Genomic DNA, 26,706 nt, shown 5'->3' with positions numbered 1-26,706 from the left:
TATAAAAACTAATTATTATTAGGGTTTAAAAAAAGAATTACTAAAATTTACCCTTTTTTTAAAGTATATTATTAGCGCTCTATATATACCTAAGCTACTCCTTTATTACTTAGTCCCCCTCTTTATACCCCCTGAGCTATCCCTTAACCGACGAGGCCTGACCGGCGAGGCCTGACAAGAACCAGCGGTCGATCGTCCTCCCAAGGTAAGGGATTGTAAATTTTGTTTAATACTGTGGGTGGTTCGGTGCCCTCGCCTGTCTCGATGATCGGGGTGCAGAGTTCTGTACTGCTCTTGCTAAAATGCCATGGAGAGTGATCGAGCTTCTGATGGATGATGAAGCACCCCCTGGCTGGTCCTCTCTCCTCACTGGATGGGTAACAGAGGTGAAAGCGGTCCTTAGTTGGGTGGTGCGTCGTTGCGTTGAACGGGGTCCTCCATGGTTTCTAGATGGCGATGATGTTGTACGTGTCATACTCAGGTCGCGGAGGAGCGTTGCCATAGTGTCTTTGAATTTTCTTTCGTTATACTTTAGTATGTACTGTATGTATTTTGAGCGCATGTTGCTCGTTCACTCGCTGTCGTCAACTATCATCTCCATCGCCGTACTGTCGTTTGTTATCTGTGTTTGGGTCGAGCGCTTCGGGCGCTCTCCGCGGTCGGATGAGTGTGCGTCTCGGACGCGTATTTTCTGCAGCTACATTAATCGTCTCTTCCGATTTGTCAGATAAGCCTATCTGAATATGGAGATGTCAGGCACAAGGATTGCATTTCCAGGGTATGCATATAACACCTGTATCTCCGAATATTCCGATGTCGGATTCCAGCAAGAACACACCGACTTTTCTTTCTATCATCATCATTATCATCATCATTATGGATTGATCAATACATACATACACTCTTTCAGATATCCTCTATGTTGACTGCCTCATACAAACTCTTGTGACACGATTCCTGGGTTGCTGTGGGGGCTCCGGCTCGGACAATTCTCCTTGACCTGGTTCCACATTTTGTTCGCAAACCAGCCGCCGCAGCCATTACCAGATATTTGCAGGGGCCCATCACAACAGTTTTGGACCGCTCAAACATTCTCAATGCTTACAAAAGAAGGAGCGACATATGCACGATGCTGTAATAGCAGTAGCTAAACTAGGCGGAGGAAGCTGACAAGAGAGAGGTGGACCCAGAGAACTAGAATGACGGAGTCATATTGCTTCCCGATGCGTCATCTGCCGTTCGATGCTGTATTACCTGATTGCGTATTGAACTAGAATTAATATCTCTGATTTGCAGCAGACTCGCTGTTGTCCAGCAAGGTTTCACTATCCCACAAGCAAAGGAAACTGAGCATAAGATCGATGTGTTGCGGGGCTTGCACAACAAGACGCTAATCTAATTGAGGAATTCTGCAAGGAATTTAGGGTTTTGCAACAGTGACCTCTACGGCCTGCCATACATGTCGGCGCATATATATGTATTGCCGTGTTGGCATACGGAATTATACGATAACGGACCGGACTCAGATGGGGCGGAGCCAGAGGGTTCGCTGTAATGATCGCAGAATCGCACGCAACCGGCCGGCCCCGCATCGGTCAGCCGAAATCGGTCGGTTGCTTTTCCCCCTCGCAAACTATAGTAAAGCCAACCGGCCGATCAGAGTGTCATTTAGCTATTTGGTGACATCCGTTGGGCAGTGGAAGTCCATGTTAATGCGTCACCCTCCGACGCATACTGTCTGTTGAACAGTAGATTTCAAGAGAACAAGATTTAATTTTTGCTTCCGAACTGCCGATAACTTGGAGTTGGGCCGAAAAGCAATACCGTTACTTTCCTAAAGAAATGATAGTTTTGATCGCTGTCTGCTAGATCCACAAAGCACTCGCGGATACAGTTGCAACCCCGGCATGTGTGTTTGCACACAATAACGGACAGAGGACTGACCTATGAAGGAAAGAATAAATTAAATAAAAGCGAATGTTTGTAAGAGAGCACAAAGATGTTGTGCACTGTCTTAAGACATTTTCAGTCTCCAAGCATTCTTGGAACTATTATTGCAATAGAACCCAACGTTACGACTTCTCCGTGCCACTTTTTCGACGGCAACTTGAACACCGTGAGCTAGGATGGCGAACAACTTGGAGCCTATAGCCATCATAGGATCTGGCTGTCGCTTTCCGGGATCAAGTTCTACGCCTTCCAAGCTATGGCAGCTGCTCAGCCAGCCAAGAGACGTTGCGCGTCAGATCCCCCCCGAGAGATTCAACGTCAACAGCTTCTACCATTCCGACGCGGCTCATCATGGCACGAGCAACGTCAAGGTCTCTTACTTCCTTGATCAGGATGTGACCAAGTTCGACGCCCCTTTCTTCAATGTGAAACCAATGGAAGCCAAGACCATGGATCCGCAACACCGCCTCCTCCTCGAGACTGTCTACGAGGCAGTCGAGGCTGCTGGTCTCGATATCGCCAGACTTAAGGGGACGAATACGGCGGTTTACTGTGGCGTCATGTGCGGTGATTACGAGAACCAACTCCTTAGGGACATAGACAACCTCGCACGATACCACGCAACCGGCATTGGTCGAAGTTTGATGTCCAATCGAATTTCCTACTTCTTCGACTGGAAGGGTCCGTCCATCACTCTCGATACAGCCTGTTCCTCTAGTCTTGTTGCTGTGCACGAGGCTGTTCAAGTCCTGAGAAGTGGGCGGTCCAACGTTGCTGTTGCGGCGGGGTCGAACTTGCTCTTAGGACCCGAGAACTACATCGCCGAGAGTAACCTCAACATGCTTTCTCCCGATGGCCGAAGCCGTATGTGGGATGTGGATGCCAATGGTTACGCCCGTGGAGAAGGCGTGGCGGCCGTCGTCTTGAAGACGCTTAGCCAGGCTCTTGCCGACGGCGACCCTATCGAATGTATCGTGCGGAACACTGGGATCAACCAGGATGGCAGGACGTCTGGCATTACGATGCCTAGTCCGACATCGCAGACCGAACTCATCCGGAGCACCTACCGTGAGATTGATCTGGACCCTTTGACTTCACGGCCCCAATATTTCGAGGCCCATGGAACCGGAACCCCAGCTGGTGACCCAGTTGAGGCCAAAGCTATTCATGATGCTTTCTTTGGTGGCGAGACTCTTTCTCACGATAGCGAGAAGCTGTTTGTTGGATCTATCAAGACAGTTATTGGTCACACCGAAGGTACTGCTGGTCTTGCTGCTCTTTTAAAAGCTTGTAAGTTGTCCCTCTTCTCACATTAAGTTTCAAGATTTGTTAGAGTCACCACTCTATTGATTGTATGTTGACGTGGATTGGTTCAGCGTTGTGTCTTCAGGCCGGGAAAATTGCCCCGAATTTACTGTTCAACAACTTGGCACCCAGCGTCCAGCCTTACTATGGTCACCTCGAAATCCCAACAGCTTTGTCAGAATGGCCCGCTTTGCGTCCTGGGGAGCCCAGGAGAGCTAGTGTCAACAGTTTTGGGTTCGGCGGTGCCAACGCCCATGCCATTCTCGAGGTCTATGAGCCCAATGAATCATCAGTGTTGGAACGGAAGAAGGTTGCGGTCGATGTGGACAACATCGCGCAACCTATTGTGCTTTCAGCTGCGTCCCAATCGTCACTTCGATCGTTAGCATCTTCATATCTTCAATACTTGGCCGACAAGCCTTCAACCGACATCCCTAACCTTGCTTGGACTCTTGCCTCCCGCCGGACAACCCACGCATTCAGAATCACTTACGCGGCCGCCAATGCAGACGAGTTGGCCAAGGAAATCAGCAAGTCGCTCGAGGCAGAGAAGTTCGGCGTGGAGGCGCGCATAAGAGACTCCGATGGTGCCCCTCTCAGAGTGCTTGGTGTATTTACCGGCCAAGGGGCGCAATGGGCTGGAATGGGTCGTGAACTGGTAACTAGGTCGCCCCTCTGCAGCCAGATCGTTGACTCTTTGGACCGACATCTCACGCGACTCCCTGCTTTCGATCGCCCCTCCTGGACCCTTCGGCAGGAGCTTCTGGTGGATGAGCAAGCATCACGCATTTCGCAAGCTGCTTTATCGCAGCCGCTGTGCGCTGCTATCCAAATCATGCTCGTCGAAGTCCTCAAAACCGCCGGATTGGAGTTTTCCGCCGTCGTCGGCCATTCATCCGGCGAAATTGGAGCCGCGTACGCAAGTGGTGTTGTCTCTGCACAAGATGCCATCACGATTGCGTACTACCGCGGCCTCCACAGCAAGCATGCCCAGGGCCGAAATGCCGCAAGGGGCTCGATGCTTGCTGTTTCGAACTCGTTGCGAGAGGCACAAGAGCTCATCGCCGGCTACGACGGGCGAATCTCAATTGCTGCGTCTAACTCGGACTCCAGTGTCACGCTTTCAGGTGACGAGGAGGCTATCAATGATATCAAAAGTCGACTAGAAGGCGAGAAGTGTTTCGCTCGCCTTCTCAAAGTCGACAAGGCCTATCACTCGTATCACATGGAGCCCTGTGCTGAACCCTATGGGTCTGCTTTGGCTAAGAACACATCTACAACTGTCGGTAAGGCCAAGTGTCCCTGGTATTCTAGCGTTCATGCCGGCGAGCTGGGGCCTGACGCAATTTCAAAGAGAGGCACGGGGCAATACTGGGTCGATAACATGGTGCAGACTGTCCTCTTCTCTCAGGCTGTGCGGGCAGCTGCTCACGAAAGCGGTCCCTTTGACCTCGTTATGGAGGTCGGTCCTCATCCGGCTCTGAAGGCCCCGGCGCTCCAGATTCTGGGGAAAAGTGCAGGCGCATACTTAGGAACCCTTAGCAGAGGAAATGATGCTATCGCTGCGCTTTCCTGCAGTTTAGGGAGCGCGTGGTCGCACTTGGGCCCTCTGGTGAACCTCGCCGACTACATTGAATCTACGATGACCGGCGATAAGAAACCCACGGTGTCTACGGGACTTCCGACGTACGCTTGGGATCACGAGGCATCTTATTGGCATGAGTCTAGGCGCTCACGCTTGCTTCGTCTTTCGGGGGGATCTCACCACGAGCTTTTGGGCCGACTGTGCCCGGAAGTAACGGCAAGACAGATCAGCTGGCGCAACTTCCTAGATCCCAAGGAAATTCATTGGCTAGACGGACACCAGCTTCAAGGTCAGAGTGTCTTGCCTGCCGCTGGCTACGTTGTCATGGCCATTGAAGCGTCTCGCACCATCGCTCAACGACGAGGAAAGCAGCTTCGTCTCGTCGAAGTGGAAGATATAACCATCCGCCAAGCCGTGACTGTGGGCGAAAACGGTGATGTCGAGACGCTGCTCTCCTTGACGGAGTTGGAGGTGGATGACCGGAGTATGAGCGCCGTCTTTTCTCTCTTTACTAGTTCTGGCAATCAGAGTGATTCAATGGCTCTAGTGGCGGATGGACGGGTCAAAGCCACGCTCAAGGAGGAGGATGAAGAAGATGGCAGCATCCGGCTCCTCTGTCCTAGTGTGGATCATGATGGCAAGTTACTGACACGTCTTGACGCGTCAGAGTTCTACGAGTACCTTGATTCATTGGGTTATGGATACTCTGGCCCGTTCCGTATTCTCTCAGACATTGAGAGGTGCTTGGACTCTGCCCGAAGCACGCTGGTGGCCGACGATTCCGACAAGACGTATATCGTCCATCCCGCCGTGCTTGACTGCGCGTTCCAGACCGCAATCCTGGCATTCAGCGCCCCCTATGACGGTGGATTATGGTCTCTTCATGTACCAACCTCGATCAAGAGGGTTGTTGTTGACGCGCAGTTGGCGAAGGAAGCCTCAAGAATCGATGTCACGGCCGAGCTCGATAAGGAAGACAAAGCTCCAATTTGTGGTGATCTCGACCTTTGCTCAACCGGCGAAGCCATTGTTCAGGTTGAGAGAATTCGCTGTGTACCATTTGCCCGGGCTACCGAGGTGGAAGACACCTTGCTTTTCTCCGAGACAGTCTGGGATGTCGAGAAGCCGGATGTCGCCAAGGTTGTGTACGACGGCCAACCGACGGAATACGAACACGAACTGGCTGTTGTGGCTGAACGCGCCTGTTACTATTACCTGCGGCTTCTGGACCACGAGATTCCACGAGACCATCCGGCGCGAACTGAAGGGCCTTATGTTGGGATGTTCGAATACACCCGGTATATTCTCGACAGGGTCGCCGCCGATGACCATCTATATGTCAAGAAGGAATGGGACTCCGACTCCTGGGAAGATATTGAGAGAATATGTAAGCCGTAAGTTTTGAGACCTTCGCTATACACAATGCATTATGCTCCAGAGTCAACATCTGAATGAATCGAACTAATCACGCCGATGGCAACATAGGTACAAGGACACAGTAGACATCCGTATGGTACATGCTGCAGGTCAAAACTTCCGCAACGTTGTTTGGGGCAAGACGACAATGCTAGAGCACATGCGCAAGGACGGTCTCCTTGATCGGTACTACGAAAAGGCTCTTGCCTTTCCCCAGTACAACAAGTACGCTGGCCGTGCTGTTGCGCAGTTGAGTCATCGGTTTCCGAACATGAACATACTTGAAGTTGGTGAGTGTTGAATGAGTTGACATGAAGCTGCTGATCAAAGAAAGTTGCAACTGACTAGAGCAGGTGCTGGTACTGGTAGTGCTACGAAGACTATCCTGAAGGATCTCAAGGGGGCGTACAGTTCTTACACCTTCACCGACATCTCTTCGGGCTTTTTCCCCACGGCCGTAGAAGTTTTCACCGACGAACTCGACAAGTTAATCTTCAAAACCCTCGACATCGGACAATCTGGAAAGGATCAAGGCTTCACCGAACAGTCATACGATCTCATCGTGGCTTCTTTCGTCCTTCACGCCACCGAGAAGCTCGAGCAGACGATGCGCAACGCCCGTCGTCTGTTGAAACCGGGCGGTTACATCATGATGCTCGAGGTCACTGACAACGAGCCCATCCGCGAGGGTTCTGTCTTTGGCTGCCTGCCCGGCTGGTGGCTCGGTCGCGATGACGGGCGTGTCTACTCGCCCTGTATCAACGTCGTTGAGTGGGATCAGCTGCTGCGGAAGACGGGTTTCGGAGGTGTTGACGCCGTCACCCCTGAGCTCGACCCACTTGCCCACCCGGTCTCTCTCATCGTGTCTCAGGCCGTCGATGACCGCGTCCAGTGTCTCCGCGAGCCTCTCACAGCTCCTTCAACCCTTCGCGACCCCTTGTGCAGCTGTGATCTATTGATCGTCGGAGGCAAGAGCCTGGCTGTCGTTAGACTCGCGAGGTCCATCTCCGACGCCATGAAAGGCCGCTGTCGTCGGACAACCATTGCGAAGTCGCTGGAGACCGTCTCTCCCGACAGTCTCGGCCCCCAGACAGTTGTTCTGAGTCTCGTTGACCTTGAGAACCCAGTATTCAGTGACCTCACCGAGGGACGCTGGAACTTTCTCAAACGGATATTTGAGGAGTGCAAAAAGGTCCTCTGGGTCACGCAGGGTCGTCTGGCCGAGAATCCTCATGCCAACATCTCCCTTGGCTTCGGTCGTACTCAGCTGCTCGAAGCGATCGGTTTGACCTGTCAGTTCGTCGATTTGGACAGCGTCCAGTCGTCAAATGCGACCCTACTGAGCGAGTTGCTGTGCCGGTTGGCTTATTTCGCGCAATGGACTGCAGACGGTATCGCAAATGATAGCAACTTGCTGTGGACGATGGAGCAAGAAGTTATCTTCAAAGATGGTGCAATCCTGTTGCCACGTCTCAAGCGCAGCCCTCGGCTCAATAACCGTTACAACTCCAGCCGACGCCCAATATCAATAGACGTGCCTGCATCCAAGGTTACTTTGGGGACCCAAGACGGGTGTTCAATTGGGTTTTCTGAGGCGGCAACTGACCCTGTACAACCCGTCGAGTTGACCGCCAACGCCTCGGAGGATGAGGAAGAATACGTTGAGCTGTGCGTCGACTTCTCGATTGCGACGCCTCTCAAGCTTGCACCAGATTTTGCATCTCTGTTTGTCGCGTCTGGTCACATTCAAGATCAGCCGACATCCACAATAACGACTCTGTCGCCGGTACTGGCGTCAAACCTGCGACAACCTCGCTCGCTGGTGATTCCCTTCAGCCCCTTATCCAATTCGGCTGATGACCTTAGGGCTGTGGCCTGTGGTCTGGTCGCGACAACCGTCCTTGGTCCCTTGAAGAGTGGACAGTCGCTCTTGGTTTACCACGCAGACGCAACGCAGGCCGATATCCTGTCTTTCTACGCCAAACAGAAGTCAGTCACGGTTACCTTTGCAGCACCCCAAGGTCTCGCAGCACTTCCCGTTGACTGCATAGAAATCCCTCAACATGCCACCTCGAGAGCAGTACGTCGACTACTTCCCGAGAGTGTCCATTTTTTTGTCGATCTATCGCACAAGTTCGAGTCCGATGCCCTTCTCGAGCAACTCCTCCGCTTGCTTGGGAAGCGCGCAACCATTATTCCATCGCCTTTTCGCTTCGTTTCCGGCGGCGAACAGCCAGCAGTCTCCTTGAAGATGACTACTCAGCAATCCAATCATCTAGGCACGTTATTGCGCGCCGGTCTGGTGCACTCGTCTGCAGCATCAAAGACCTCGCGATCTGCGGAGAAGCCTGTAGTTTCGTTGAGATCGTTGCAAACGCACGGAGGGTCGCCCCTCGACCAGCCACTGAGCGTCTTGGACTGGAGGCCAGGAGAAGACTGCTATCTGCAGGTACCTGTGCTACCGGCAGATAGTCGTCTGCAGTTCCGCGGTGACAAAACATACTGGCTCCAAGGTCTGTCAGGATCCTTGGGACTCTCCCTTTGCCATTGGATGATCACGAAGGGCGCAAAGCACATTGTACTGTCCAGCAGAAACCCCAAAATCGACGAGAAATGGCTCCAGAGAATGAAGAGGCTCGGGGCAGTTGTTGTTGTCTTCTCATGGTTAGTTCATTATCCTTCTGCTCTCGCAGCCTCTTTGGTCCCTTCCCTTGCATTTAGATGCTAACCCAGTAAACAGCGATATCACTTCGAAAGCTTCAGTCAAAGATGTCTACAACCAAATCCGCTCCGACATGCCACCCATCGCCGGCGTGACCCAAGGAGCCATGGTGTTGGATGACGGTGTGATCCAAAACATGACGTACGACAACGTCATGGGTACCCTACGCCCCAAGGTGGATGGCAGCATTCATCTCGAGGAGGTGCTTCTCGATACTCCTCTCGACTTCTTCATCTTCTTCTCGTCTGGCGCCTTCGTCACCGGCCGTATGGGCCAGGCGAACTACACGGCCGCTAATGCCTTCATGGTCAGCGTGGCGAGGCGACGACGCAGAAAGGGTCTCGCGGGCTCGGTGCTGCACCTCGGTCCCGTCGTGGGCGTCGGTTATGTCGAGCGCATCGACCGGCAGGCCGTCCGAGACGGACTGATCAAGACGGGGTACAACTTCATGTCCGAGTCCGACTTCCACGTTGCCTTTTCCGAGGCAGTCTTAGCCAGTCCGGCAGGCTCTGATAACGACATCGAGGTTACAACGTGTGTGCGCTCGTTCTCCAAAGATGATGTCGAGAAGCCCGTATGGTGTGATAACCCCCGTATGAGCCATCTGGGCGTCCAGAGAGCAACTGCATCTCAAGCTACGGATGCGAAGTCGGACGCTTCGGTGAAGTCGCAGCTTCTCGAATGTACTTCCAACGCGAGTGCGCATCGGGTGATTCAAGGTTAGTCATTTTATTCATTCAATATGCACATGTTTACGGTGTCCTTCTGCTCTCATATTTTGATCAAGATAGGAGACGAACTAACGCAGCTCGATATTTATAGATGCCTTTGTCCAAAAGCTCAAGGGGTCCTTGCAGCTCGTGATCGAGGGTGACGCGGTCGGTACTCAGGACCTGGACTCGGCCGGTGTCGACTCTCTCATCGCCGTCGAGATCCGAGCTTGGTTCTCACAGACCCTCGGCATCAATGTCCCTGTGCTCAAGATTCTGTCGGGCGTTACCGTGGTGGACCTGGTCAGGTTCGCAATGACCGAAAGGCCCCCTGGCCTGACACCCAAGCTCACGGGCAGCAATACCGACAAGGACGGAGACTATGCCGTTCATCAGTCTCCTGCATTCTCGACGCGAATTTGCAATGTTGCTTCGGGCCTAGATCGCGACAGCAGCGACGACGAGACCTCGTCCGACAAAACATCGAGCTCGAACTCTCCCGGCGTGTCCTCCACAGACGACATCACCAAGTCCAACCTTTCCTTCTCCCCGGCCCTAACGACATCCGGAGAGCCCGACCAGCCAGACCTCTCTTCGAAACAGTTTCACCATGATGGTGCCCGAGAAGCCCAAAAGTCCAGCTTGAGCAACGTCATCAGGTCCGAGCCTCTCTGCTACGGCCAGGCCATGTTTTGGTTCACTAAGACGTTTCTAGATGATCCCACGACCTTGAATCACGCTGCGCTGTGTCGCATCACCGGCCCTCTACGCATTGACGACCTCAGCCGCGCCGTCCGGGCCGTGGCCAACCGCCACGAGTCTCTCAGAACCTGCTTCATCCAAGACGTAGACGGGGAACCGCTGCAGGGCATCATGGAAGAATCGTTGATGGAACTCCATGTTGAGGAAATTGGGACTCAGGCTGAAGCTTGGGCAGCTCTGAATCAAATGATGGCACACGTCTACGACCTTGAGCGAGGAAACCTTATGAATGTCAAGCTATTGAAACTCACCGATGATCCGATGACTAGTTTCCTGCTCGTCGGCAGTCACCACATCAACTTTGATGGCTTCAGCTCCACTATTCTCTTGAGACACTACCAGCTCGCGTACGCCGGAATGCCCTTGCCATGGGACATCCTGCAGTACCCTGACCTCGGCCGCCAGCAGGTCAGGGACTTGAAGGAGGGGAAATGGAAAGATAAGTTGTCTTTCTGGAAACAGAAGTTCAGCCGTCTTCCTCCGGCCCTGCCCCTTCTTCCCATGGCTCGGGTTGCTTCGCGCGGTACTCTTGAAAGGTACGATCACCACCGTCGAGACATACGCCTTGATGCCCGGACCTGCTCCATAGTCAAGGCTTCGTGTCGCCGGCTGAGATGCACCCCTTTCCACTTCTACCTTGCAGCCTTCCGCTTCCTCTTGACACGACTCTGCGGCAATGATGACGACATCATGTGTGTCGGCATTGCAGAGGCTAACCGCAACGGCTCCGAGACCGCAGACTGCCTGGGACCCGTGATGGGCCTCCTCCCTCTCCTGTTCAATTCTTCCTCTGGCGTGACAAACTTTGCTCAACTCGTCCGTGATACGAAGGAGACAACCCTCGAAGCACTGTTCAATGGTGGCGTCCCGTTCGAGCTGTTACTGCAGGAATTACAAGTGCCCCGATCTCGCGACCACAGCCCGCTTTTCCAGGCCTTTGTCGATTATCGGATGGGCACTCAGGAGAAGCTCGCCTTCGATGACTGTGAGCTTGAGATGCTGCGCCTCGAGCCGGGTAGGTCGGCCTACGACATCAGCCTCGACATCATCGACAACGGCAACAGCGGTGCGGGGGACTGTTTGGTATCCGTTATGGCCCAGAAGTCTTTGTACGACGAGGCGGCCACAGATCTTCTGGCTTCTTGCTATTATCATCTGGTCCAAGGGCTGTCAACAGAGTCATCGCGCCCGTTGGAGAATATTCAATACTTCCCGCCCTCGAGCTTGTGCAAGGCGTTGGAGTTCGGCAGTGGCGAGTTATGCGACTCAGAGTGGAACACAACGCTCCCGGAGAGGATCATGTGCATTGCCAGGAAGTACCCGCACAAGATTGCCATCAAGGACGGGAATGGAAGCGTTCTGTCCTACAAGGCTCTGACAGAGAGAGTCATTGCCATCTCCGAGGCTCTTGAACCCCTCGTAAAGTCGCCGCGGCCGACGATAGTGGTGTATCAAGAACCGTCCGCCGACTGGGTCTGTTCCATGATCTCCATCATGAGAATTGGCGCCATATACGTGCCGCTCGACATGGGCACGCCTGTCTCTCGACTTAGCCAGATTGTAGAGGATTGCAAGCCTGAAGTTCTGCTGGTAGGCAGCCAGACAGTCGAGAGCGCCAAGGCGGAGCTGATGCCATCCAGCCCAGAGACGGCAGCCATACTGAACGTGGAGGACATTCCGTCAAAGGTGTCATGGAGCGGAGGAAGAAACATGAACACCATTGCCGCGCAAAAAAACAAAATCGAGGAGGGTTACGCTTTGCCCTGCGCCATCCTCTATACGAGCGGCTCGACCGGGGTCCCGAAGGGTATCGTCCTCACGCACGGCAACATCGCCAATGAGGTCGAGCAGTCCGCCCGCACCTACGGCTTCGGCCCGGACGACGTGATCCTCCAGCAGAGCGCTCTGAGCTTCGACATGTCGGTAACCCAGATTTTCTCCGCCGTCGCGTTCGGCGGCACGCTGTGCATGGTCTCGCGGGCGCTGCGCGGCGACGCCGTCGGCATCACGGCTGTCATGGTCCGCGAGAACGTCACCTTCACGGGCGCCACCCCGTCCGAGTACACCATGTGGCTGGCATACGGCCATCTCCATCTCTCGCGCTGCCCCTGGCGCATTGCAGTGGCCGGTGGCGAGCCGATCAAGGTCTCGCTGCTCGAGCGGTTCCGGGCTCTAGATAATAAGCACCTCCGTTTGTTCAACGCGTACGGCCCAACTGAGGTTACCTGCTCTGCTACCAGGATGGAGCTTGACTACCTCAACCCCAAAAGCTCGCTTTACGCAGACATGGTGGTCTCCGCCGGCAGACCGGCACCCAATAGCTTCGTGTATCTTGTCGACGAGAAGACCGCAAGTCTCCAGGCCGTCCCCGCCGGGGTCTCGGGAGAGATTGTCGTTGCCGGCGCCGGCGTTGTCCAGGGGTATCTCAACCGTAGAGACCTCACAGAGGCCAGATTTGTCCCAGGCACGTACTTTTCAGACGTGTGCCGTGCCAAGGGATGGAGCATGATGCACCATCGCACCGGGGACCGCGGCCGGTGGCTGGCGGACGGCACCCTCTTGATTGAGGGCAGGACCACCGGCCACGATACCCGGGTCAAGCTCGGCGGTATACGTATCGATCTCGGTGACATTGAGGCCGTCATCGCCCACGCCGGCGAGGGACTCATCGCAGAGACCGCCGTCACGCTGCATTGCCCCTCGGGCCTCGGCAACGGTATGTCTGGCAGTGCCGCCGACGAGCAGAGTGGCTTCCTCGTTGCCTATGTCGTGTTGCAGCCGCACGCGACCTTAGACCTGGAGCGCTTCCGCACTGCCCAAATTGCACCCAGGCTCCCTCTCCGCATGGTGCCCGCCGCTATTTTCCGCGTTGGTCGCCTCCCGATCACCGTCTCAGGTAAGCTCGATCGTCGTGCTATCGCGGAACTGGACATGACGACTCTGGCCGCCGACAAAACCGGCAACAGCGGCGGCGTGGCGGATTTCCTTCCGAATGACGCTGTGAACCCGTCGAGAGACAACGTTATCCCGACGGCTTTGAGCCCTGATGAGGCCACGATGCTTGACCTCTGGACTACGGTTATTCCCTCCGACCTCATCCGCAGCGGACGTGTCAGCATTCTCCCTGGCACCGACTTCTTCCACGTGGGAGGCAACTCGCTGCTCCTCATCAAGCTGCAAGCGTCCATCCGCAAGACCTACGGCGTCAAGATTCCTCTCGTAGAGCTCTTTGAGCACAGTTCGTTAAGGAAGATGGCCCTCCGAACTCAGGGGGGGAAGAGCATCGACACGACGTCGTCATTTGTTGACTGGGAGGCCGAGACGGAAGTGCCCGTCGAATGGGCATCAAAAGAGGCAAAAAGGAGCAAGAGCAAAATGCATGAAGCGACCGTCGTCCGGCGAGTTGTCATGACCGGAGCCTCCGGATTCCTAGGGGCGAAACTGCTCGAAAAACTCGTGGCCGACCAGAACGTTGAGACTGTCTACTGCGTCGCCGTCAGGAACCCGGCGAAACTCATCGCGGCGACGGCGGCCGCCCAGAGCCCCAAGGTCTCTATCTTCCCTGGCGACCTGACACAAGGACGACTGGGCCTCTCCGTCGCCGACGTTGAGACCATCTTTGGCGCCGCGAACGCCGTCCTGCACAACGGCTGCGATGTCTCGCACATGCGCTCCTATACCAGCCTGAAGCCGATTAATTATGACTCTACGCGGGAGATAGTCCGCCTGGCCATCCCCCACCGCATCCCCGTCCACTACGTCTCCAGCGCCGAAGTCGCCATCTACAGCGGCGAAGCCGATTTCCCTCCCAGGTCTGCCGCCCCCTTTCCCCCGCACTCCGGCGATGGCATCCGTTCTGCGGATGGGTACACCGCATGCAAGTGGGCGAGCGAGCGCTTTCTCGAGAAGTCATGCCGCGTGGTTCCCGAATTGTGCGTATCGATATACCGCCCGACCAGCATCGTACGGGGAGCCACCGCCGTCGATATCGACGCCGTTCTCGGCGCTGCCTGTAGTGACGGCAACGACGGGGATAGTCCGGCGCGTGATCTGTGGCAGGAGCTCTTCTACTTCTCCGCCCGGCTCCGCGCCGTGCCGACGAGCTCCGTGATCCGCGGCGTGATCAATTTTGTCGGTGCCGAGAACGTTGTCAGCGGCATACTTGACGGCGTGATGGGTCGCAGTCTTGATGGGGATGACACCAAGTCGCTGCAGCGACCGCGTTATGTGAACTTGGGTGGCTGCGTTGAGATGCCTACTGAAGAGTGGCAAAAACGGTTAGAAGAACAGATTGGCGCCGAGGTTGAGGCTATTTCGTTGGGGGAGTGGGCGGCTAGGGCCAAAGAGGCCGGTTTGAACCCGGTTTTGGCGCAGTTCTTCGCGCATGTTGAGTCGATGGGCGGCTTGGTGTTTCCCAAGATCTTGTCTAGATGAACTGCGAACAGCAGATGTAGTATGAATAGATGCCCAAGAGATGGTTCAAAGAATGAGATTTCTTCTGCAATGTATACTGTAGTTCGCCACTCTCTCTTCTAGTTGTTATCATTGCCCTTCAGCCTCGCGACTCGACATGAAACACTGATCTTCAGGTTAAGGTCATCAACAATGCATTACGAAATGCAATCCTGAACACAAAGAACTACGTTTATCTCACCGACACAACAAGCTGTTCTAGGTAGCCAACTTGAACAGTTGCTACCTACTCTTACAAAACCAAGTACAGCGTAAGGGAGTGACAGAACCAGGGATACCCTCGCTTAGGTGAAACTGACCACATACAGTCATTACCCTTGTAAGATACTTAGTGTCAGATTAAATCAGACAGAAGATACGTATCAATCGTTAAATAGATCCGCTGCAGGCTCAGCAGACTACTCTAAGAAATACAACCACACTTTGTTGGATTGACGACTGTGTCTGGATAAAGGGATGCTAGAAATGCGTTGAATAATATGTACGAACCGGTGATGATGCGGGATGGGACGGAATCCCTCAATCAAGCACAACAATCACCCTTTTGATCGATGACCTCAGTGGTATTGCATTAAATCAACATCGTTTATCTAACAATAATGATATGTCACTGACTCATCGCTGACTAGTTCTCATGATCCTGTTTGATCATGTCGGCGGCCTACAAGATCCCCAATTAGTATGTACACAGCCAAACTCGACGACGCATTGGGACTCAGGAAATACCTTCTCTGCAAAAGCGTAGACAATCCCCTGGTTATGCCCGGAGGGTACAACAGTAACTGTGCTAGCATCGACTACGCGAAGGTTGGAAACTCCGTACACCCTCAGAGAAGAATCGACCACGCCGCCCTCTTCCAGACGCAACATTGCGCAGGACCCAGTATAATGGTTGCCAGTTGCGCTTCCTTGCGCAATCCAGGGTCTTAAGTCGTCATTAGTGGTAACGTGGAGACCAGGTTTGCTTTCAACAAGCTGTAAGACGTTCAGCACACTATCGGTGGCGGCGATGCGGCGCAGAAGGCGGACGCCTTCGAAAAGCGCCTCGTAATCACCGGGGTGATCCAAAAAGCGAGGGTCCACCACTGGATTATCAAAGGGATCCGAAGACGCGAGCGAGACGTTGCCGCGACTGAAAGGGTGAAGGTGTGTGGCGGTAAGGATCTTGCCACCTCCTACAAAGGTGATCTCCCAAGCCGCCATATCTCCTCTCTCAAGCGTGTCGCGAAGAACATCCCACTGTTTACGGTAGCCCGCAGCAACCGTTCTTGGGGTGTCGCTCGTGATAGTAGCTTCATCGAAAGTACTATTATACTGCGAGGTAAACGGCTGTTCTCCAGTGATGTTTGTGAGGTTAGAGACGGTTAGATAAGAAAACACGGAGGCGTAGCCTCTTGTCCAACGTCCTACTCGGCCTGTATGTCAGCATTTGATCCACCCCTGATGTGTCAAAGCGAATGACTATGCATCGCTAGGAACCTACCTGTTCTGTTGTAATAGTATAAACTTTCTTGTTCAGCCATGAACGTGGAGTTTTTCTCGTCGTCCGAAGTCTCCGTCCCCTTTTTCGCTGCGTACGTTGTCAGCATGTACGCGGATAGGACTACAGGCTATGCCCACTTACCATCATAAAAAAGGGGAACAGTAAACTGGTCTTGAAGGTTATAGCCTACTCCTGGAACCTCCACGATCTGAGTAATGTTGTGTTGGGCAAGTCTGTTCGCCTCGCCAATCCCAGATAGGAGAAGTAGATGGGGTGAGCGCAAAGCTCCCGCCGATACAACAACCTCTTTAGTGGCTATAGCGACGTGACGGGTAGCGTTGCGGCTTGTGGCGAACTATACTTAATCAGCTCAGGACGTCGAAAAAGTGTAATCTCGGAGAAATTCATACCTCAACACCTGTGGCTCTGATCTGGTCTCCATGATTCTCTGTCAAGATCCTGGTTGCCTGATTCAAGTACAACACATCAAGGTTAGCCCGAAATCGAATCGGGTCATAGTAAGCAGTTCTCGAATCTGTGCGGGATTGATTGGCTTGGTCCAGTGACGACGGACAGATGAACGAGCCCATTTTGTTACACGATGGATCGTGAGCACGAGGTATCTCCATGGCGTCAAGTGCGTACAGAAATTTGTCTGATGAATCGTCAGCCTAGAATCCATGGATACGATGTGGACAGGTTTTTAATACGGCGCAAGGTAAACAAGAATCGATCTCACCATCGTCAGGGAAGATATATTCATTCCAGCCTTCGCCAAGTGGCCCGGAATATCCGTGACACTGATGATCAAACGTGATACCAAACTTTTCTATCTTCTCCGGAGGAGGCTCTGCAAAGGTTTCAAACTGATAGATGTCAGGCCTCGGTTCCTATTAACCACAACATGAACTAACGATGAGTTCGGTTTTGAACATGGGACCACCTACCTTCTTGAAAAAGGGAATAACATCTTTCCATTCCCAACCATCGATACCAAGAGAAGTAAACGCGTTAAGATCTCCAGGTAAAGGTCGGTCGAAAACCAAAGCGTGCTTAGCTGAAGCACCGCCCAAGACTTTTGCTTGGTTGCACAAAATTTCCTGGTAGTTCAAGCCAGGCTGCGGGACAGTTGATATGTTCCATTCGTACAGGGGCCTCATGTAGCCAGCTGCTGAAAAGTATGGAACAACGACTTCCTTTTCGTATGGATAGCTGAGGTGGAGGTTAAGCCTCAGTCAGTCAACGGCCAACGTGCTCCAAAATCTCTAGTTTGAGACCTTACATCGGTCCGGCTTCGATCACCAAAACAGTGGCTGCAACACGTCTTAGTACCATAGCTCCCAGTAAAACACGATACCGCAACAAAAAAAATGCGCGCTTCTTCTTGACGTACTTGTCTCATCCTCGGTCAGTCTGTTTGCAATAGTCAACCCCGCAGTTCCTCCGCCGACGATAACAAAGTCGTAGTCATTTCTCAAATCTGATGCGGAGCTTGTTGTCCTTGAAGCAACAGTACGTACGAAGGCGAGTATCGCTACAGCCTTGAGAACATAGGGGAATCCCATGATATCAAGAGTGATAGCGCCTATTTGCCCTGAGAACACTTCGCACGAGCTGTAAAAGACAAGTAATTATCGGAGTATACTTGGCTGAAGGGCAAGCCACTCCAGATACGGCTCGAATCAGAGAAATTGTATGACGAGAAAGGCCTGGTGGTAATAGGCTTCGCAAATATAACCCAAATGTCAATGGGAGGAGAAACTCGATCATGTGGAACGCAGTCGAGGCCGACTTCCGAGGCCGTGGACGTAGTAATTAAACCCCCATAGACCCATGTCGACATAGCGAGCCGAGATTACTGGCCGAAAGCCCGACAACCTATTGAAACTTTATTTCAGGACTTTCTGGCCTGGATGTAAGACGCGCCGAGCAGCAGTAAACATTTCTATCAGTTAGGGTGAAGATATATTTTCCTGTACAAGACACTTTCCATGCGCAGCGGTATGAAAGAACGCTTGCTGTCTGGCGGCGCAGAAGCCCCATACTGCCCAAGTTAAACAACGTTGTATACAAAAATTGTTCTAGGGATTTTAGGTCGAAGACTACATGCTCCTGTGGTTGAGACCGAATTATTCCTGTGTGTCACGGGACCAGGCACGGGACTTCGTGCCAGGGTGGGTGCGAGGGTATCGCGAGTCATGGCGAGCCCCTTTTCTGGTAGTGACGCGCTGCTGCAAGCAGCTCGATCTTTCCCTCCTGTTCTGCGCGCTACGTCTTGTTTCTAGACCTGATCCTACGAGCATCCAATTGACCTATTGAAGAGCCACGGGAGCTTAAACCCTCACACGAAGCATGTTTTGTTTTGTGTCACGGGGGAGGAACTGAGCGCTCCCTCTCACCTGCCCAGCCCATTTCAGACGGTTTCCTACTACCATGCAGTTGGCGAAGTATTCGTAGGGGCGGTGGGCACCATAGGTTCGGTTGATTGCGGATGATTTCGTTCAATATACCAGGATTGACCGGCGGCAGTTGTTACATCGGAGTGGGGCTCACGCCGTCCCCCCGATGCTGTAATACACGAACCGTTGGTACGACAATAGGAAACACGCCAAAACCTGGAGTCATTTCATAATTATTATATCTCTCTAGCTACAACTGAGAATTAGCGTTGGAATGATCGCACAGAAGAATCGTATGCCCAAAAAAAAAAATTTGTAACAAAAACTTTGTCAGAATTGGCAAGGACCATTGACCAAGCGGCATAAGTCAGGCGTTAAACAGCATTCAATCGGATACCTCTCGGGTTGTGAAATGGCCCGACAATCAAGCTTTTAAACTGCGTTCAGGCCCTCCAGTGGCTTCACACAGTCCGACATAGACCTGCAGGCTCCTGGAGGGTCGGCATGCAGGTTCGGCGACTCCGTAGCATCAATATACAGGTTCGGCGACTCCGTAGAATCGGTATCCCAAATTGCCCGCAACATAGGGGATCCAGCCAATCACCAAAATCGGGTTGAAGTCTGGGTGGCGACTGATTGCCAAATCCGATCCACCTCATCGCGAAACACTTGATGCTTATTTTGCTTGTTTGTGCATATTTATTGACTATGAATCTTCATCGCTGACGTGTTTGAATTCGGGTCTGGGCCAGCACGGTGGACAGTAGCCTGCATATTCTCCTTCAACCTGCGTTCAACCATGAACCACAGTAACCAAAGCAACCCACTCAGTTGGGCCTTGGCATACTTTTCAAATGTCTCCCGCCAACCTGGCGCAAGTAAGCCAGAATACATGTTCGCTATTCTGACTTTCAGCATTTTCTTGTGGATTTCTATTACCACTGCTTCTCGCGGCAAACGGCCCCTTATCAATCCTCGCCGCTGGTTTGATATCTCTGGCAAGAAACGCAAGATCGAGTACATTCCGAACTGTGCAAAGTACATTGAGCTTGGCCTCAAGTTATTCCAGGGTCGCCCGTACCGAATGGCTACGGACATGGGCGAGATCCTCATTTTACCTGCCACATGGGCTCACGAAATACGCAACGACCCCAATCTGAGCCTGAACGAGGTATTGAAAGCCGATTTCCACGTGGGGTACCCTGGTTTTGAACCATTTGAGGTTGGGTTCGCTGATGATGGGCTTCTCCTTGCCGTCACCCGTAAGCACCTAACCAAGCACGCAGGTGAGTTTAGTGATGCAAGACTTCCTGTGCGCATTGTAGAAGCCTCACTTTTTGTCAGAAGGTCATTTAAGCTGTCTGCGAGATTGGTGCTGAAACATGATTTCTGACAGACGTTCTTAACCAGCCCCTCTCTGCGGAGGCAAGCTTCATCATCGATAAGACTTTTGGTGCTCCACATGGTCAGTCATGCCATACTCGATCATAAAGTTGACAGGCTGTAGCTAACGGTCGGCAGAGTGGTGCGAGTTCGCACTGAAACCTCTTCTTGTTGACATTATTGCTCAGTGTTCAGCATGCATGTTCATTGGTCCTGATCATTGTCGCGACGAGGCTTGGCTGAAGATCACGAAAATGTACACACTGGACTGCCTCAGAGCGTCCGAAGCTTTGCGTCTATGGCCCAAAGTTCTCCGCGGAACGGCACAAAAGTACCTGGGCTCTTGCAAAAAGCTGCGAAATCATATTGCCGAGGCGCGTCGCATCATTCATCCAATCATAGAGAAGAGACGAGCTCTGCATCAAAAACATGGAGGCAAATTGCCGCCCTCTGAGCTTCCCAACTTGGTTGATTGGTTTGAAGAAGAAGCGGATGGAAGACCATACGATCTAGCTGTTTTCCAAGTCCTCATATCACTTGCCTCTATACACGCCACCTCTGATTTAATCAATGAGGCGCTCTTATGCCTAGCGCGTGACCCTCAGTTGGTGGATGATGTTCGGGAAGAGATTGCAAAAGTTGTTCCTCACCATGGGTTCAGCAAGGTTGGCCTGTACAACCTCAAGCTTCTGGATAGCGTCATCAAGGAGAGTCAAAGACTCAAGGTTGATCCAGGTAGGATGATCAAATTTTCATTTTTCTTCTTAAAAAGTCGACTCGCTAACACAATGGGGTTGGTGTAGTCTTCATGAACCGCATTGCCACAGGAAGGGTGAAGCTGCCAGATGGTTCAACCGTTCTGAAAGGCCAGCGCCTCTCCGTGTCCGGGGACGTCATGCGCAACGACAAATTGTACCAAAATCCAAGTGAATTTGATGGTTACAGATATCTAAGGCTGCGCCAACAGCCTGGAAATGAATCACAGTTCCAGTTAACTAGCACGAGCCCGACTGATTTGAGTTGGGGCCTCGGCAAGCACGCATGTCCAGGTCGTTTTTTTGTTGCCAACGAGGTTAAGCTGCTATTGATTCATATTTTGATGAAATATGACTTGAAGCTTCCAGAAGAATACACGCCACAGAAAAGATGCTATGGCATCAACGTGTCGTCTGACCCCGAGTCACGAATCCTTCTACGCAAGCATACACCCTACATTGACATAGATTCTTTGTAATACCTTTATAAATTATCATTGGCAAAATCTGAGTTAGCCTCAAACAAGATGAACGCGGTAATCAACTGACGGTTAGTTAGTCTAAACAGTGGGAACGTCATATAGGCACACGTGAGTGTGAGTGTATTGGGATGCCTCAAGATATCTTAATTCAAAAGTGAATGAAAAGGCCTACGTGGCCACATGGCATGCCTTTTTAGTTGCATCGTTCTGGGCATAGTGAGTGGCCTGGACCGATGCTGGCCTAAGCTTATTGTAGTATTGAGGCAGTATGAAATCATGGTTAATGATGACTCGCAGGTTCTATCCGGTTGCTTGTAACTCGTGGTGCGCTCTTGTTTAATTATAGGCTAGCTGACGGAACTATATACGTACTTAGAATAGCTTTATAGGAATAAAGCGTCCTGTCTTTTATACACATGGCTCAGTGGTACAGTTCCAGGTTCTAGCACGACATACATATATACATAGTTTATTATGCCCCAGCTAAGCTATTAGGGCTTAGATAATTATCTACGTAATCTCCACCTTCATTTATATCCTTACCTCCTAGAAGCCTATATAAGTTTTATCTACCTCCATGTATATTATTTTTAGTTTTATATACTAATACTACGGTTATTTATAGTATTAGTAATAGGCTATTTTAAAGTTATTTCTTAAAGTATTCGGCATCCTATCGTCGGCGGCCGAAGCTACTTTTATTATTAATAATACGAGGGTATATAGGGGTTACCGTCAGTTAGTATATTAATATAAGTAGTATATAGTCTCGCTACTAATTAACTTATATATCTAGCCTCTCCGTACTTATAGTAAACTTAATCGTCTTTTTAATAATATTTATATTTAGTAACTAGTTATTAAGATCGGACGCGCTCTTTTTTCTAAAAAAGTACGATAAGTTTCCTTTTTATATTTCTATTTATTAAAATATCCGAGTTTGTTATGCCGTTTATTATATATAATAAAAAAGAAAATACTCTACTAATTTTATTATATACTTATAGGCGCAATGCGCTAAGGTAGTTATATTAATTTAATATAAGTATTAATTTAATCTTATTATACCGGTACGTAGTTATGCTAGTATATTAGCTTTTTTTTAAAAAAAGCTTATTATATAGCTCGTACGTATATCTTTTTAATAAAGCTATATCGATCTTTTTTAAAAATACTCTTATGTTATTAAGTAAAGCTCCGTATTTTTATCGTATACTTTATAAAGCGATCTTAAGTACTATTAAATAGGCTCTAGCTAGTCGTTTTTATAGTATTTTATTTAGTCTCGTACTTTTTTTTATTATAGCTTTAGCCGCTTGCGCTAGGTCTAACTCTATAATTAATAAGAGCTAGAAAAGCGTAAACTTATTACCTCGTTTTTATAGAGCTTATATACTAAAGTATAATTATCGGACCTCTTATTAGCCTAATTACTACTACGGGTTCTAGATAGTTAATATAGCTACTTTATTATAAGTAAATACGTAAATAGCCCGGTAATCGAGCCTCTATAAGAGAGACTTAATTGCTTTTACTAGTACTACTAGTTTTATTATATACGGGTTTTATTCTATTCTTAAGCTAAGTATGCGCAAGGCCGTTATTACGTTACTACTCCCTCTAAGTAACGTAAGTAGTATTATAGTTATTTTATAGCTTATAACTCCGTTTTTTACTAAGCTCCCTATTACTATCCTTATTACTTACCCGGACTAAATTATTTTAATAACCGCTTTAATCGCGTTATTATTAACTATTATATTAATACGGGCTTTTTAGGGGGTAATCGAATACCCTTTAATAGTCTCTAGCTTATTAAGCGGTTAGTTACGATAGGCCTCTACTATTAATTAAAAAAGTAATAAGAATCGTTTAAAAGCTACCGCCCGTAAGCGTCGAAGCGGATAGGTCTTAAAAAGGCTTCGTATTTATACTTAGAATATCGTTAATTTTTTATTATATTTTTTTTATACCGATTATATATTTACCTCCGCTTTAGTAATTACCGTAACTATTATATTAAAGGTTCTTACGATTACTTAGGCACCGATCTTTTATACTTAGTTAATTACTCTTATTTACGCTACTCGATATTTATATTTTTAAATATTTAATATATAGTTTATAGTTAGTACTACGGCTATAATAAAAAGCTATTTAGCCGTTACTAAAAATAGGCCTTTAAGTTACTTAAGCCTTAGTACGGCCTCTAGCCCTTTTATCGTTACGTCTATAATATATTTCTTAAAGCGAAGTTTTATATTTATTATTACCCCTAGTACCTTAACGTAGTCCTTTAGTTAAATACTATCCTTTTTAATAACAAAGCTAATTAAGTCTAGTAGTAGTTTCTAGTTATATATAAAATAAATAATAGCCGTTTTATTTATTTTAAAAGTTGCCCCGCTTCGTCGTTCCTATTTAAGTACTCTATTAATAATATTCTAAATATTTTTATAATTTACTTTATATAATTAATTAGTAACTTATATTATATAGTTATTAATAAAGGCTAGCGCACCCCTATTCTCGTTAATTTAGTATTATATAAGGTTAGTATTAAAAAAAAAGAATAGTACGGGTAATAATAGCAAGCCCTAAGGTAATTTTATTTATAATAATAGACGAGCCCCGGAATTATAACCGTTAACTAGGATACTTACCGTTCTATAAGAGTAGAAGGTATTAACCTATTTTACTAGCTTCTTAAGGATACCCCGTACCCTAAGTCGTTAAACTAGTCTCTTTTTATATACCCTATTATAAGCTTTTTTAATATTAAAGCTAACTAGACTAACCACTTTTCTTTTTTTTTATATTTTATAAATATACTCTTATAATAATATTAGCGCCTATTTTACTAACTTTTATTTATAAGTATTAAAGTAGCTCGTAAAGAGGAGGCTAAACGACTTAAGTACGTACGAGATACGTTTTATTAAGACCGACTTTAGTACTTTTTTAAGTATTAAGAGTAGCGAGATCGGTTACTAGGCCTTTACTATGCCGTAGTTATTTTTATTTAGCTTTTTTAATAAGATAATCTTAGTATATTACTATTATTTTAATAATAAGCCTTTATTTAATAAGGTTCAAAAAATTATAAGCACCCTCTTTTTTATTACTAACTATATATACTTCTATATTACTACTAATAAACCGTTCTTTCCGGGGGCTTTTTATAATTTCGTTATAAAGAGCTGTCTCTTTACTTTTCTTAACGTTAAGTTAAAGAAAAGTACGGGCGCTCTTTATAACCGCTCGCCCTCTTCTTTAATCGTACTAAAAAGAGGAGAGAAGAATATAGAGAGTAACTTATTAACTTATTTTACAATATCTTCTATTTAAAAACTATCCGCTCTTTTAAGTTAAGGTATTTTATTAAAAAATACTCCTTTATTAGTATTAAAGTACTTCGTAGCCTTTTAAATATTAATATCGTTTATTAAAAAATTATCCTAATAGTATTTCTTTTATTATTAAATAGCGTCGTAATATTACTTAGCTACTAAGCGGGCGCGTTTTTCTAGCTCGGGCTAAGTATTACTTACCCTTTTTTTTATTTATACTAAGTTCTTTTAATAAGTATAGATTTATTAAAGCTAAGTAAGGTTAATTATTTACTATTATTTTATATATAGAGATAGCTTAGCCTTAGGGGTTAGTACTTTTACTACTTTATATATTATAAATATTAGTTAATCTATTTATTATTATATTATACCCCCTATTAAAATTCGTCCTAGGTTTACTTCTACTTTCTTATTAATTTATTTTTATAAAGCGTTTTTAAAGAGGAGTTACGGACGGCTTTTTATTTTAAGTATAATAATATCGAAGGTCGTTTCGATTACTTAGTAATCCGACCCGTAATTTATTTTATATAGGGCGTATCGTATTACCGTTTTTATTAGTTTTTTAAATACAAGGGATAGGTTAATAGTTATTATTATATCGTTCTTTTTTTATATTTTTATACTGCGCAGAAGGAGGCTACGGAGCGAGTACTCGCTTATTAGCTTAATAATTAGGTCTACCTCGCCCTATTAGCCCTCTAATACATTATCGCTTTTTTATAAGTAGTCGTAGTAATTAAAGTCTCTTATTAGAACTATATTTACCCTCTTACTTATTCCTTTTTAAATATTTATAATAGCTTATTATAATAAGTTATATACCTACTATAGTATCTCCGGCTTTTATATTAGTACGTATACCGATACTACTAATAACCTTTAATTTAGAAGCTAAATAACGGCTATAATAATATCCGAGGACGCTATTAGTACTTATTCCGCCTCTACTTCTCTATTTACTTAAAGTAGACTCCTAATCCCTTATTTCCCTTCTTTTTTTTATTTTATTAATATTATTCTTATTTACTTACTATATCTTATTAAAATAATAATAACCTTATTTTTTATCCTCTATACCTATAGCTCTTATATTACTATAACTATAAAGTCGCATAACGTCTCGTTATTTATTAAACTCTTATAGACCTTAGCCTATTTTTTTATATTTAGCTAAAAAATCTAGACCTTTTTATTTATAAAAGCGCGGATATAGCTTCGGATAGTTTTTATTAAATAACTCGTACGGTTTATTATAAAGTATATATATTACGATCGTTTTATTATATTTACTATAATAATAGCCTACCTTAGTATATTATTTATATACCTAGGGGTTTGCGTACTGATACGCCTTATGCTTAGTAATTTATTAATAATTATAGTATTATTAAAAACGTAGCCGCTATTTAAACACTATCGTCGTACCGGACTCTTTTTTAATATAAAAGAAGCTCTTAGAGATTAGTTTATATATATTACTAGCCTTAGTTATAAATACGACTATAGACCTATATACCTTAAGTATATCTTTTTTATTAAGCTAAAATATCTTAGTAATAGTAGTCTCGTTTTCTTAACTAAGTACCTCTACCGCTTCCGCCCTAATATTACTATTCTCGTTTAGTACCTCAGTTCTCTTTATATTATTAATTTTTATAAAGTAGAGTTCGTTTTATAAAACTCGTATACTAGGACCAAAGCTCTTTTTTATAATCTATTTAATAAGCTTATACTTAGTATCGTTATAATAAATAACCCGGATTTTATTTACGTTCTTTAGGTTTATTATAACGGCCTAATAGTACTAGCTACTCTATTTATTTATAGTACGGATTTCTTTTTTTACTATAGCCCGGACCTAACCTACGTTAGGCTTATTACTATTTTTTTTAATTTTTAATATATTAATTATATAAAATAGAGGG

At 48.0% G+C, this 26,706-nt stretch overlaps 3 protein-coding genes across 3 annotated transcripts; 2 read left to right on the top strand and 1 right to left on the bottom strand.

Annotated features, from left to right (window-relative positions):
* Positions 1–2,126: 2,126 nt before the first annotated feature.
* On the top strand, positions 2,127–14,884 carry CLUP02_01848 (beta-ketoacyl synthase domain-containing protein; the record flags this gene model as incomplete). Its single annotated transcript, XM_049280884.1, has 6 exons — positions 2,127–3,240; positions 3,327–6,234; positions 6,326–6,546; positions 6,610–8,920; positions 8,997–9,697; positions 9,801–14,884. 6 exons carry the CDS (start codon positions 2,127–2,129, stop codon positions 14,882–14,884), a joined length of 12,339 nt encoding a protein of 4,112 aa, XP_049136841.1.
* A 664-nt stretch (positions 14,885–15,548) lies between these two features.
* On the bottom strand, positions 15,549–18,249 carry CLUP02_01847 (uncharacterized protein; the record flags this gene model as incomplete). The annotated part of the gene is made up of 10 exons (XM_049280883.1): positions 15,549–15,584; positions 15,650–16,329; positions 16,407–16,493; positions 16,548–16,761; positions 16,817–17,061; positions 17,146–17,272; positions 17,354–17,618; positions 17,689–17,719; positions 17,800–18,000; positions 18,072–18,249. 10 exons carry the CDS (start codon positions 18,247–18,249, stop codon positions 15,549–15,551), a joined length of 2,064 nt encoding a protein of 687 aa, XP_049136840.1.
* Positions 18,250–18,604: 355 nt separating this feature from the next.
* CLUP02_01846 (ent-kaurene oxidase) lies at positions 18,605–21,743 on the top strand (the record flags this gene model as incomplete). Its single annotated transcript, XM_049280882.1, has 10 exons — positions 18,605–18,664; positions 18,728–18,881; positions 18,936–18,994; positions 19,275–19,328; positions 19,393–19,492; positions 19,558–20,091; positions 20,202–20,270; positions 20,327–20,923; positions 20,992–21,418; positions 21,623–21,743. The coding sequence occupies 10 exons, from the start codon at positions 18,605–18,607 to the stop codon at positions 21,741–21,743; spliced, it is 2,175 nt and encodes a 724-aa protein (XP_049136839.1).
* Between the last annotated feature and the right edge of the window lie 4,963 nt (positions 21,744–26,706).

The sequence above is a fragment of the Colletotrichum lupini genome, chromosome 1 (genome assembly GCF_023278565.1).
Source record: "Colletotrichum lupini chromosome 1, complete sequence".
NCBI classification, from domain to species: domain Eukaryota; kingdom Fungi; phylum Ascomycota; class Sordariomycetes; order Glomerellales; family Glomerellaceae; genus Colletotrichum; species Colletotrichum lupini.
The sequence above is the reverse complement of the archived record's forward strand: the minus strand, read 5'-3'. Positions and strand labels throughout refer to the sequence as shown.